Consider the following 14,798-nt stretch of genomic DNA (forward strand, 5'->3'; position numbering starts at 1 on the left):
TTAAGCAGAGAAGTAATTACTTCCTCAGGGCAAGGTTATCATCAGATACTTTTTGATTTTGTTTGATGGAGAGAAGAACTGTGAAAGCAAAGAACGAGAGTTTCGTGGTTGAATTAGAGTGAATTTATTGCTCTCGCCTGGTACGCAACTAAACAGTAAATTCACAACATCAAATTAACTACTTTTTTATTTTTTTTTTTAGTCACACGCTCAGGAAGTGATTATCGTGGTGAGATAAAAAGGAAATACCGTAAAAACATAATCACTGCGTGCTGCCTTTTGAAAGTTTTGTGATGCAGGGCCACAAATAATATCCGTTGTTCTTTTAAGCCAAGCTAATGTAGAAGAAATCGACCTGAGTTTTGCTGAACTTTGCCCACTCGAATTCACTCAAAAAACTTGTGTAGCAAAGCGCTTTCTTCCTTACAATCATTAGCACCATTATCTCAAAGAATGCTATAGTTATTAGTGACCTTAAAAGGAAATTTATGGAAAAAACTTGGAATTCTTATTTCTTTGTATGTAAAATCCATTGGCAAATGGCACTTTGTAGATGGGTCTTTAAAGGAACTTGTTGGAAAATAGCGTTTAATTCTAATTAATGATAATCAATAATCAGGTATGGATTCCCATGTTTCTTTTTGATAATGTCAAAGAGACTTGTTCGTCTAAGAGAACAAAATACCAATATAAAATTTTTTCTAACATAAATGGAACATGGTTTAGATTCTTATCGCTGAAAACGACACAGGCTGGAAAGAAAATAGAACTCGATCGAGGAAATACTTAGGGTTTTACTGGGTTTGATTTTAAGTTAAGTTCGATTCTTTATCGAGGGAAAGACGAAAGAGAATGGAATACTACCATGTAGCTATACACATTACTGCGATCTTTTCATGCCGACAAAATTGCTTTGTGAAATCAAGCTTGCTGAGTGCACGAGTATTCATAAAATTGTTGATTATGACAAGAATTGTAATAAATGTGCAACTGTTTTGACTATTTTTGGTGTAAGGATTAAAATTATTTCCCGTATGAAGTCAGTCTTAGAAGACCACATAATTTCTCTTTTTTTTTTCTAGACCTGCCATGCAGATTAGATTCAGTAATGTCTGACAAAGGAATTGGTTTAAGAAATCTTTTCTGTCCTTGACTTTTCTCACACAGAAGCAACTGATTTGATTACCACAACGGACGAAAACTATGAGCCAACAACATCACCGTTCAATGGTAAAATTATGTTGGGATCAGATAAACGTAACCATATTATTACATTTAAAATGTTAGTATTAAAACTAAATACCCACTTTTACTTGGGTTAATTTTTCAAGAATAGTGTAACACAACCTTTGTCGTTGATATGCTATGTAGTCCAATTAAGAAATCGTAGTCATGCTTTTTCTGGTTACAGCTCGTTATTCCGGAGGTTCGTTATTCCGAAGGCTCTTCAGTCCGAAGATTCCTTATTCCGAAGGTTCGTTTTTCCGAATTTCATTTTCGGATAAACAAATATTCGGAATAACGAACCTTTGGAATAACGCCACAAATGTTCGGATTAACGAACCTCTAGGTATAGGGAATTTGCGTGTTTCGGATTAACGAACCTTCGGAATAACGAACCTTCGGAATATCGAACCTTCGGAATAACGAACAGCACCCCTTTTTCTGCGAGTAATTGATGTATCATTGTCACTAAATACTATGTGAAGAGAAGAAAAAAGAAAGACTATTATGACACTGCGTTGCTATTTTCCAGGGCCAAACAGCACTGACTGTGACTTTGAATACGGTACGTGTGGATGGCGGCAATCGTATTCTGATGACTTTGACTGGTCTCGTAATAGTGGTAACACCTCGTCGTTCAACACTGGACCAAGCAGGGACCATACAACCGGATGTAAGCTTTCACAGTGTTATGCTTTTCCGTGTCTAGGTGAAGGTCCTGTTTACCTTTGGGAGCAGTACTTTAAAAATATTCAAGATATCACTTTTGATGCTGATGTGTAATTCAGTTGTATCACAAAACATCCTACCACACATGTACATATAGTATGTATATATATATATATATCTATATCTATATCTATCTATATATATATATATATATATCGTGATACAGGTATATATATATATATGTATATGTATATATATGAAGAGCTTGCAACCAAAAGGCGCTAAATCCCTTGAAAAATGGTGGATTTAGCGCCTTTTGGAAGCAATCTCTTTATATTTGTTTTTAAACCATTTTTTTTTAACCATTGGAATTACGAACTTTTTTTTATTATCATTCTTTGTTTAATGAAGCTTCAGAATTACGAACCTTATTTCTTTTTGATACATCAAAGCTTGAGATGAAAGGACTGTCACTCTATAGTATGTTTCACAATTTTTTTTTCTTTTGCTACGTGACGTTTCTTTGTAGACGGATATTACATGTACATCGAGACGTCTTATCCACGTTCTCCCGGGCAAGACGCACGCCTAACCAGCCCTGCCCAATACCGCTATGGGCCCCAATGTCTCACATTTTGGTATCATATGTACGGCAACACAATCAATTCACTGAATGTCTACCAGTCAGCATCAATCACACCAAGTTCATATGACTTGATTTTCTCGCTGTATGGTGATAGAGGCAACACGTGGTATGAGGCACAGGTAAGTTGTGACAGGGATATTTTTCAAGATTTCATATCTACATGAATACATGTGTAAAGAAAGCAATATAGTAGGCCTATTCAGTTACAATATTAATAATGTTGCATGATCACAGTAGGCGTTTTCACATCAGCCCGATGTTTCGAAATAGCGCGCTATTTTCTGACTTGGGAAATTTTCCCGATAGCGAAATAGCGTGCTATTTGATAATGTGAACACAAATTAGCCCGCTAATTGTATCGCTCTGATCGAGAAAATTTCTCGACTCCAACTCGGGAAATTTCTGAAATAGCGGGACAGTAGCGCGCTATTTGATAATGTGAAAACGACTCGAGAAATTAGCGCGATGAATCCCACCATGCCTAGCGTGTGTGACCCGATCGATCGAGGCAAACTGCACACAAATCATGAGGAATTTTTGAGAGGGCATACACATTACTGATGCTGTTTGCACATACTCAGCTGTCGAATTAGCTCGAAAAAAAAATGCGGACTAATTCTCTTCGGGCTGATGTGAATAAGAAATGAAATAGCGCTCTAATTCGTAATCGCGAAAAATATTTCGAGCTTGGATTTTTATCGGGCTGATGTGAAAACGCCTAGTGATAGTGGTTGGAAAGAGAGAGAGAGAGGGGGGGGGGGGACAATTAAATATGAACTTATGTCACAAAACAAAAGAGTCTCCATCAGGTTGTTTAGAACCTTTGATATCATACATTTAAACAATTTCATTTCTCCGCCGAAATATGATATTCTATATTTCTTGTTTGTTGAGGTGTGTGTTAAAAACCTGTCTGGAAAGTTGCCCTCTACTCTAAACTATCGACTACAGCTATATCCTTATAGGTGCCATATTAAGTCTACGGGGATATCGAAAATTCGCGAGAAAAAAAACCACCACATCCGATTTTACAATAGGATCGAAAAATAATGGATGTTCTCACGAAATGGAATGGATTTAGCGTTAACAATGCTTAATGCGCGCTTTGCAAAGTACAATTCTGTTTACAATATCATGACGCAACAATGACGAAATAGCATTGCAATAAAATAAGACCTGTAGCCGCAACTATTTGTATTTTCTTTCACTAACAGATCAATATTGACAATTACACCCAGCCATTCTACATTACCATAGAAGGTGTACACGGAAGAAGCTACACTGGTGATATTGCCATAGACGACATCGTGCTTTCTCAGGGATCCTGTCAACAAGGTATGTAATGATAAAATATTGTTGAGTTCTTGGCCTCTGTTGTTATAAATAGACCAGAGCTACTGATGCCATCGACAGAAGAGTGAGGGCCTTCGTTGTCCTCGTGGTGACGGTTGTCATGCAAACCATACCGCACACAGACGTCGCCAGTCTCGCCTTGTGGCCCATCTCGTTTACAGGTCGTTGGTTTTTCAAGATGTCATACAGTTTGCGGCATTTCAAGTGTATGTGTTTCGGTGGCACGTATACGTTCAAATCCCATCGCTGCCAGCAGTGTTGAGTTCTTAGAATATGGAGACAGGAATAATAGAGTCACTCGCCAAGACTTTGGGTTATTTCAGATGCTGGATCAACATTTATTTGGGCCTTTACTTCAAGACGGCAAAGTGAAGACTCCTCTCTCCAGGAAGTCAGAATACAGTCTCCCTTCATCAAGGCATCTACTTTCATCTTGTAAAGGGGTGCTAATCCTTAAACAATCAATAAGTGGACTGGGCTACAAATGCTCTCCATAAAATGAATGGACTAGTGCAATGTTTGACACAAAAGACTAAGCTACAACAATTAGACATAAAGACATAAACACAAGATTTACAACGGGTGCCAGCAACTTCGTTAACTCGCAGTTTATATTGGGTTGTATGGGCAATAGCTGCTGGTGATAGGACATTAAACTTGACTGTAAACTAGCTGCATCAGGACAGGTCATAATCCTTTTCTATATTATACATCCATGAAATGTAAAACAAAAAAACCTCGTAAACTTGATTTACCTTGTGTTATGTTTTGTTGGAAAGAAAATGAGAATGAAATAAATGAATTGAATTGAATTGAAAACTATTTCTAAACTAGTTCTAAAGATACTAAATGTTTGAAATTGTGTAAAGTATTCAAATGCAATGGCAAAATGCAAAGCACTTGCAACTCAATTTATGCATACAATGATGGCGCACATTACGTGTCAGCCAGGACAATTTTGTAACTTTACGTAGATCGTATGATAATGGATCCACTTAGTTACGCTGCAAAAGCGGAGAAAGAGACGCCCGTGTGATTTTAGAAAATGACGTCATAGTGAGGTCACTAATGAGTGGTCACCTGAAAAGTGGTCAAATAACCATCCCCACGTCATGAAAAAAGTAGATGAAATGAATTTCAAATAAAGAAGGAGACTGTACATTATGAAATAAACGATGCACGAGAATGTGTATAGAAAGAATGAATTAAGGCTAAAAACAGTTGTAACACTAGACTTGGAAAATTGTCAAGACTGACAAATCAGACGCTCAGTCGTGTCTTTTGAGTTTTGAACCTACTTCGCATAACAAAGATCGTTCTCAAAAAGGAGTCATTTTATTTATATAGGAAGAGCTTGCAATCAAAATGCGCTAAATCCATTGGAAAATGATGGATTTTGCGTCGTTTGGAAGCAAACTCTTCGTATGTAGATTCCTGCAAAAATTGAGCAGAGACGGCAGGCGTTTCTGCAAATAGAAAATAAAGAATAATCCTGTGTTTGTGGTTGATAGGTTAGTGCTTGGCGTGTGATTATTTCTTTTTAATTCTACCAATCTCCAATCGAATAGGTCTTTAGCATTATCAGTTTTATCAATACAGATAATATACTGGACTTTTTCGCTCCGGACCAGCAATGGCCAAGAAAAATGCTTTGTAACTTGATATCTGTTTTGGCAATAGTGCTGTTACATGAATGCTTCATTTTCTACGTTATAGCCACAAATACTACAACGATAGGTTCCTGCCAAGAGAGTTGCTGTGTGAATTCCAGCTTATGGAGTAGTTGCATCCAGTACCCAGGCCCCTGCTACTGTGATGAAGATTGTACAAACTCAAGGGACTGCTGTCCTGACTATAATGACATATGTGGGGATGCAGTTTCTACAGTGTACGAGGGTAGGTACAGTGCGATAAATTAGATAATTCTTTTTATTTACATTAGTATCTTGGAAACTTACCAAATCACTGATTAATCTACTACCTAATGTTCTAAGTGAAATTCCATAAAGCTTCGTAATCACGTAATTATTTCATAACAAACACTTTTTTTGTATATATTAAATATTTTTATTTTGATGATTTCTATATTTACATTACTATACAGTTGTCAACCTTGTAATAAAAGAAAAGAAAAATCGTCAGTGAAGGTTTCTGTATTGAAATCTTAAAAGACCTGATTCTTTTATTTTTCAAGCTCTGTTAAGGATGAATAGATTCCGGAAGTCGTTAAAAAAGGAGAACAAGTGGATTGAAAATTCGTATCTTTCCTAGTCTCTCCTACAAAAGCAGACTCAAATAATAAACCAACAGCACCACCACACGTGATCAAGTCGAACTATAAAACTGTGTAACTTTTTGGGTAACAATATATTACAAAAAAAAAATAATAAACTGTCCACTCTTTGCTATACTATGAACTTACTGTTTAAGACTGGAAAAAAAAAAACGAAAATGAAATTAATGTAAATTTTTGTATCCTATTTGTTCTGTTGTCTCTGTACTCTCTTAAAAATGAGAGAAAATATTCATTCTTGCAGGAGTGAATACAAAAAAGAGTGAATTTAGAGTGGAACTCGAATAAAATTCGAGTGAAAATGAATATTTTCACTCAAATAGATAATAGGCTATTATAGTGCGTGTGTGTTTTTGCTACTAACTAAATTAAATTGCAATAATCTAATTAAAAACGTATGGTTTGTTAAGTGGTGCCTGTTATTTTCTCTTCTTGTGTAGAAGTGACTGATCTGTTTACCACAGCTGACGCAAACAATGACCCAACAACACCACCCTACAACGGTAAGATAGAATGTGATCAGTGGAATGAAAAGTGATAAAATCTTTAGTTTAAATCACTTTAAAAGTACCCAACAACTTTATACTGTCTTTTGACCTAGATGATGACAGGAAGATCAAAAAGAGTGTCACTGAATAGATATGTTATGCTGTCTGAAATATTCATAATACTTTTTGTGTGAGCGATGTACCAATGGTATATTATACAGATAACTTCATGCACTACGCTCCTTTCTTACAGGATCAAGCAACTTTGACTGTGACTTTGAGTATGGTACCTGTGGCTGGCAACAGTCATATTATGATGACTTTGATTGGTCCCGTAACAGTGGAAGTACCGGGTCATGGTTCACCGGACCAAGCGGGGATCATACAACCGGATGTAAGCTCTTTTCAGTGTTATTGCCTTCATGTAATATATCCGAAAAGGAACAGAAGGTCCGTACTAGCAATCCCTCGTAATTGACGAACGTAGCATCGGAATAACGGATCTTCTTTATTCTCGAATGAATGAATGAATGAATGAATGAAGGGAACTTAATTGCAATTTGGATTATCCCTTCAGAATGACGAACCGTCGGAACAAAAGACTGTATTAAACGATGATTCTGTTTTTTCACTTTGCTTGCTCCTGCATTTACTTTTTGTTGTGTTTACCTTTTCTTGTAGACGGATATTACATGTACATCGATACATTTCCACATTATGACGGGCAAAACGCACGCCTAACCAGCCCCGCGCAGTATCGTTACGGGCCACAGTGCCTGACATTTTGGTATCATATGCACGGTAGAACGATTAATTCACTGAATGTCTACAAGTCAGCATCAACGACTCCAAGTTCAAATGACACGTTGTTCTCACTTATTGGAGCCAGTGGCAATGCGTGGCACGAGGCACAGGTAAGTAATGACAGAGATGTTTCTATTAAAGACTTTATAATTCATTTACAATATGTTCATAATAAAACAGAATCTAATCACCGTTACCGAGTGGCCATTTACAACGTGTCACGGAGACAGCACCAGAGCGTGACGTCCCCATTCACGGCCTGATGTCATACTGCCGCTCCTTGCCACACATAGCACTACCGTGGCTCTACCGAGAGCGGTCTGGAATGTCTTCTTTTGACATGTTAAACAGTTTGCATCAATTTACATGCTTAAGTGCTTATTTACAAATTCCATTCAAATTGACCTCAGTGGAGGAGAGCGTCTGTCACTCCACTCGTGACAACATTGTTATGAGAAAGAGCGTCCAATGTTAAATTGTTTTGTTTTGTTTCTGTTTTGTTTTTGTTTTTGTTTTTGTTTTTTTCAAACAGATCCCCTTCGACAATTACACCCAGCCATTCTACATTACCATGGAAGGTGTATGTGGGAGTAGCACCAGAGGTGACATCGCCATAGATGACATTCGTCTTTATCAGGGATCCTGTCAGCAAGGTATAGATATGATTAAGCCCACAAAGAGCAAAACAAGAAAATGTTCGTATACATCAGTAAAAGGTTTTTCTTTTTTTTAATCATCAAGGTTGACCTGACTGCCTTAAGATGAATGTATAAATGCTTCAAGATGGCTGGTTGTGACCCCAATATTCAGAAAAATTTGCAGATGAAAGGAGAGAAAAATCAAATATAAGAACTGTGGAAGGATACATGACGATAAAGAGATTAGTTATTAAAGGACAAGTAAATTGTGCGTGTTTTGCACAAAGACTTATTTTCAATTGAATTCGATTCATTTATTTTCAAGTTCTTATTTTTTGTCTAACAAAACATAACACAAGGTAAATTGGGAATTTTATCATAAGTATATTCATTACAAAGTACGAAATATAAATGATAGTCAAGAAACTAATAAAGATATGCATACATACGGGAAAATAATAAGTTAGGTTAAAGGGGGGGGGGAGACCTGAGAGGACCACTAAAAATCAATGCTTGTAGTTTATGAACAACGGAACAGTTTCTTTAAAAATACCGTAATTACAAATACATTGCACAAAAGTAATTAAGACAGAATAGAACAAACAACAGAGACACAACAACACGACAGGACTTAAATGAGGTGGATACGATTGAAAGGAAAAAACAAAATTCCAGGAATAAAGGAGAGAGAGAAAGAGAATCCCTACGTGCTGAACAAGAGAAGCAGAAAAGGGAATTGAGGAGGTACTTCGAACAGCTGGTGACTACACGCAGCTGTGCAAAAATAATGTAAATAAGATGCCGTATTTCATCGCTTAATGCCGTTTGTTATCGCGTAATGATGAATTCAATGACTGATGATGAACCATAAGTTTGCTGGAAACTATATGCAAGCCTAGTCTAGTGAGTGGGTACCTCCACTTTTTTTTTTCGCAGAGTTTATATAGGATGTATGTATCTTCTACGTACTGATCATGTAGACATGAACACGTTGTTAATCCTGTCTGGTTATGTACATTTTGTTACTCCCATGTCAAACTCATAATATTGTTTCTTGTACATTCTGTTGGAAAGAAAAAGTGAAAATAAAGTTTGAATTGAATTGAATTGAATATATAGATAATGAAAATGATTATCTCAGCCAGAGTTTAAAAAAAAAGATTTACAAACACGCTTAGAAGAGTATAACGATGGAGATTTTTTTTTTTCAGAACATAATGGAATCCAAAACTTAGGGCCGATGTACATAAATATACTCTGACATAATAAGGTTATCGAAAGGGGTAAATGAAACTTATTAGACCGTCTAGTAGGATAATCATGAAAAGAATGATGTCGTACAAAAATTCAAATATAATAAAGAGTATTTGTGTTGTAGTTGAACATGCGTTGTAGTTGATCATGAACTGAACCAGTTGAAAAAGAAAAAAGTCTCAATTTTTACAATCTGAATGAGATCGTGGCGAAACCCCACAAATATTATTTTATCGAATAAAGTTTAAAAGGCGCTACTCCATGCTAAAATTTCGTAAGTGAGATAAGGTAATGTTAAAGAAAAATACAACGTTAACAAAGAAAACAATGGAATGTGAAACTTAATTCTGTTAAGAATACCAATATTACCAATATTACATATTTTAATAAATTGAGGCATCATCGAAAGTTTATCATCCACTGCGATGACAAGAAATTTAGTGTTGGATACACGTTCTAATTGTGTGTCATCAAAAGTAATATCTGCGCTTCATGTTTCTATGGATATTACTAAAAGCATGCACTTAGTTTTCTGAAGATTGAGTGGTAATTTATAAGCTCTTATCCTCTGAGTCATTTTTTTTTTATTCAATTCAGAGTGACGGTTCCTACGAAAGTAACCGGGTTTTGATGGGAAAAGAAAACATTTAAATCATCTCCAAAAAGTATAATTGAGAGCGTGTCAGATGATCTGTAAATGTCATTGATACTAACAATAAAAAAGAAAAGGATTTAATCATGCCGCCATGAGGGACGCCACATTTAATAGATTTGCGACTAGAGTTATTGTCGTTCAGAGATACATTTTTTTTTTGCACGTAACTCCTGAACCACTGTAAGGCCTTCCCCGTATGCCATAATGAGCCAATTTGTGAAATCAAATTTCATGAGAAATTGTATCGAAAGCCACGGAGAAATCCAGGAAGATATTACAGGATGTGAATGATTATGTATAGTATGCGCGGCATTAGCTCTACACTTCAAAAGAGCGGGAATGGTGCTGTGTTTCCGAGGAAGCCCGAACTGAGAATTTGTGAGAGTGTTATGAAAATTAAGTAAATTAATTGTTCTTGTGAAAAGTAATCTTTCTACAATTTTAGATAAGGATGAAAGTAAAGAAATGGGTCCAAAACTACTTACATCAAGGTCATCATTTTTTTTGTTGTTGAATGAAGGGACAACCTTATCAATTTTTAATTTGATCAGGAAAAAAAAAAAGACTTATTGAACATATGTACAGGTTAATCCACAATTGAAGTTATAATGCCCTTTAAAATAAAACTATATATTCAATTCATAAAATTCTTTTTTCGAGATGCTTTCCTAGCAACTGATTGACAAATAACCCTGCATCGACGTAAATAATTATTACGCAGTACCCGCTGCATGCTATAAGGATTAGAACCAAGACCCCGTTTACAGTGCGAGGCTCGGCCGCGGCTCGGCCGCGGCCGAGTCCAGCCCCGCTTCAGTGTAAACGCGCAAAAGGCCAAATGCGAGGCCAAAATTGGCCTCGCATTTGGCCTCGCTCTGGAGGTGGTCTCGGCCGCGGCCGAGCCGCGGCCGAGCCCGGCCTCTTCTTGGTGTAAACGCAAACTGGGCCAAATGCGCGGCCAATTGCGCGGCCAATTTTAGTCTGGCTTCCAAACCCTCTACCTGTATCTTTCGCTATTCAGGATATTAACCCCCTCAACGTCGAAAACTAGTATAGTTTAAGGTGGTTTTGTCCTGCAAAGGATTTTTTCCTTCGGCAAAGGCCTTTGCCCGAACGGCGACTTCGTCGCCTCGGAATTCATTTGGCAAAGGGTCTGAAAACCAGACAATACCAAATTGCGTTTGTTTACAAGCAGAGCGCCACTACGACAAAATATTGAAAGGTTTGAATCAAAAGCGCGGCCGTGCCCAGCAGTGTAAACGGACAAAATTGCGAGGCTCGGCCACGCAATTGAGGCCGGACTCGGCCGCGGCCGAGCCGCGGCCGCCCGGCCCTGCACTGTAAACGGGGTCCAACACTTGCTGTTGGGCGAAAACTCGGTGGTCTAGGACCCCGTTTACAGTGCGGGGCCGGGCTCGGCCGCGGCTCGGCCGCGGCCGATTCCGGCCTCAATTGCGCGGCCGAGCCTCGCAATTTTGTCCGTTTACACTGCTGGGCTCGGCCGCGCTTTTGATTCAAACCTTTCAATATTTTGTCGTAGTGGCGCTCTGCTTGTAAACAAACGCAATTTGGTATTGTCTGCTTTTCAGACCCTTTGCCAAATGAATTCCGTGGCGACGAAGTCGCCGTTCGGGCAAAGGCCTTTGCCGAAGGAAAAAATCCTTTGCAGGACAAAACCACCTTAAACTATACTAGTTTTCGACGTTGAGGGGGTTAATATCCTGAATAGCGAAAGATACAGGCAGAGGGTTTGGAAGCCAGACTAAAATTGGCCGCGCAATTGGCCGCGGCCGAGACCACCTCCAGAGCGAGGCCAAATGCGAGGCCAATTTTGGCCTCGCATTTGGCCTTTTGCGCGTTTACACTGAAGCAGGGCTGGGCTCGGCCGCGGCTCGGCCGCGGCCGAGCCTCGCACTGTAAACGGGGTCCTAGTGAGATGACGCCTGTCCAGTGATCAGGAGGTCGTGGGTGCGAATCCTGCTCGAGTATGTACGCCCATGATTTTTATCATGGCTATACCACTAAAACACTGATCAATTCAGTGCTTATTTACGTCGATGCAGGGTAATTTGTCAATCAGTTGCAAAAAAAGAAATCATTTATGTTATCATAACAAGCAGTGTGTGTATAATTGATTCCAGTAACGATATTTATTTCATATTTTGTAGTTGAAACAAAATAGAAAACAAACAAACTATAACTAAATATACCTAAAAAATGTGTATTATCCGGTGGAATATCCTTTGTCAGACTTTTTCCAATCATTGACAAATGTGGCCATGTGACTACAGTCTTCACGAATTTTATAATTTTTTTTATCATATCGTATGTTTGTAGTTCTTGATTTCTTATATTCATGGCCTGCTTCGCTATCTTCCATGTATTCTTCATAATGTGTTTATACTTTTCTAACTGCATCGCGTAATATTTCCTTTTTTCATAGCCTATAACTTCAATTGATCATGATTATACGATATATATTTCCTTTTTGACTCAACATTTCCAAATTTGATTTCAGAGCCCAAAGTCCGACTTGTAGGAGGGAAAGACGACACCCAAGGGAGAGTGGAATTCTACTATGATGGTCAATGGGGAACTGTCTGTGATGACTTGTGGGATAATGAAGAGGCCAACGTGGTGTGTCGGATGCTGGGCTTTGAGGGTGCCTTACGTTATTCTTGCTGCGCCGAGTATGGTCAGGGATCTGGCCCGATTCTCCTGGACGATGTCCGATGCAATGGCACGGAGAGTAACCTGGCAGATTGCCAACACACAGGATACGGAGTGCACAACTGCGAAAGCTCTGAAGATGTTGGTGTGGAATGTATACCGAAAGGTAAATGCTAGACTTTTCACAAATCTTGACACATTATACATGTTAATTTCATTACTTTGATTTCTGAATGAAAAAGGAGCGGTTTACAAAGTATAGAATAAGAAAAAAAAAAACAATCACTGACTTAAGTAAGGAAATCTGACTACAAAATAACAATATGGATTCACTACTAATCTTGTTTAAGGCCTTTTAAACTGGAATGTAAATTTAAAAAAAAATTCGTTTGATTTTATTTCCTGAGGTCATTTAGTCATGAAAGGGCGAACTTTGTATCAAACACCCGCTTCCCTATTTATGCACTGTAAGAATATATTCTTAATAATGGTGAAAAAATTCCCGACGGAGATTATGCCCAAGATAGACAGATTTAGAAGAGAGTTAATTATGAAATGCAGGCACATTCACACAATAAAGGAACACGATGAGAGCAGTACAACACGGAGTTCTAGTGAAAGAGCGTATTTCAGGGCGACCTTATAATTTATTGGCATATATGCAGTATTCCCCCCCCCCCCAAAAAAAAAGAAAGAAAAGAAAAGAAAAGAATACAACGGTACCCTCGACAATGATAGCTATTAGAATAGTGAATCAAGCCATATTGAAATTTCAGGTATGAAACTGTAACTCATTGCCAACATCTTACAGAAAACCCCATTCGTTTTGCCTCAATTGCAAAATAGAAATGAGGAATATTGTAGAGGATGTCAGGAATCTCTTCCCTCCATTGTATTCACACACAATATCATCGAAGTTCCAAACTTGGAGGAATCAGACTCATGACATGCTTTACAACAATCCATATTGCTCTGTGACCGCTTAACCAAATCGGATGGAATTTTCTGCAAAAGAGAGCTAAGATGTTATATTTTAAAACCCTGAAGTAGCATTTAAACAGTTTGATCTTATTGGGTGTTATCAATGCGAAAATCTGATTTTTTTTTTTTAGAACCAAACACTTGCTGTCGGGCGAAAGCTCGGTGGTCTAGTGGAGATGACGCCTGTCCGGTGATCAGGAGGTCGTAGGTTCGAATCCTGCTCGAGTATGTACGCCCATGATTTTTTATCATGGCTACTACTAAAACACTGATCAATTCAGTGCTTATTTACGTCGATGTAGGGCAATTTGTCAATCAGTTGCAATGAAAACATCTCGACGGAAGAATTTCATGAATTTGAATAACAAAGCAGTACCCGCTGCACGCTATAAGGATTAGAACCAAACACTTGCTGTCGGGCGAAAGCTCGGTGGTCTAGTGGAGATGACGCCTGTCCGGTGATCAGGAGGTCGTAGGTTCGAATCCTGCTCGAGTATGTACGCCCATGATTTTTTATCATGGCTACTACTAAAACACTGATCAATTCAGTGCTTATTTACGTCGATGTAGGGCAATTTGTCAATCAGTTGCTATGAAAACATCTCGACGGAAGAATTTCATGAATTTGAATAACAAAGCAGTACCCGCTGCACGCTATAAGGATTAGAACCAAACACTTGCTGTCGGGCGAAAGCTCGGTGGTCTAGTGGAGATGACGCCTGTCCGGTGATCAGGAGGTCGTAGGTTCGAATCCTGCTCGAGTATGTACGCCCATGATTTTTTATCATGGCTACTACTAAAACACTGATCAATTCAGTGCTTATTTACGTCGATGTAGGGCAATTTGTCAATCAGTTGCTATGAAAACATCTCGACGGAAGAATTTCATGAATTTGAATAACAAAGCAGTACCCGCTGCACGCTATAAGGATTAGAACCAAACACTTGCTGTCGGGCGAAAGCTCGGTGGTCTAGTGGAGATGACGCCTGTCCGGTGATCAGGAGGTCGTAGGTTCGAATCCTGCTCGAGTATGTACGCCCATGATTTTTTATCATGGCTACTACTAAAACACTGATCAATTCAGTGCTTATTTACGTCGATGTAGGGCAATTTGTCAATCAG

At 38.4% G+C, this 14,798-nt stretch overlaps 2 protein-coding genes across 2 annotated transcripts in view; both read left to right on the forward strand.

The window, feature by feature from the left end:
* LOC140234432 (scavenger receptor cysteine-rich domain-containing protein DMBT1-like) overlaps positions 1-14,798 on the forward strand; it is a 51,876-nt gene that overhangs the window by 16,658 nt on the left and 20,420 nt on the right. Inside the window, exon 7 of the mRNA XM_072314477.1 lies at positions 12,543-12,860. Within this exon, the coding sequence (XP_072170578.1) occupies positions 12,543-12,860 (318 nt within the window). The remainder of the gene's footprint in view (positions 1-12,542; positions 12,861-14,798) is intronic.
* LOC140234370 (thyroid hormone-induced protein B-like) lies at positions 1,732-9,971 on the forward strand. The gene is made up of 8 exons (XM_072314427.1): positions 1,732-1,897; positions 2,423-2,658; positions 3,754-3,874; positions 6,626-6,688; positions 6,927-7,067; positions 7,355-7,587; positions 8,010-8,130; positions 9,967-9,971. Exons 1-8 carry the CDS (start codon positions 1,732-1,734, stop codon positions 9,969-9,971), a joined length of 1,086 nt encoding a protein of 361 aa, XP_072170528.1.

This window comes from Diadema setosum, chromosome 10 (genome assembly GCF_964275005.1).
Source record: "Diadema setosum chromosome 10, eeDiaSeto1, whole genome shotgun sequence".
Classification (NCBI taxonomy): Eukaryota; Metazoa; Echinodermata; class Echinoidea; order Diadematoida; family Diadematidae; genus Diadema; species Diadema setosum.

Bases quoted from the DNA above. Each gene is read 5' to 3' on its own strand.
- LOC140234370 (XM_072314427.1), top strand. From the start codon at position 1,732: ATGACACTGCGTTGCTATTTTCCAGGGCCAAACAGCACTGACTGTGAC. The intron at 6,689-6,926 runs GTAAGATAGAAT...CCTTTCTTACAG, and splicing joins AACAACACCACCCTACAACG to GATCAAGCAACTTTGACTGT. The intron at 7,068-7,354 runs GTAAGCTCTTTT...CTTTTCTTGTAG, and splicing joins CGGGGATCATACAACCGGAT to ACGGATATTACATGTACATC.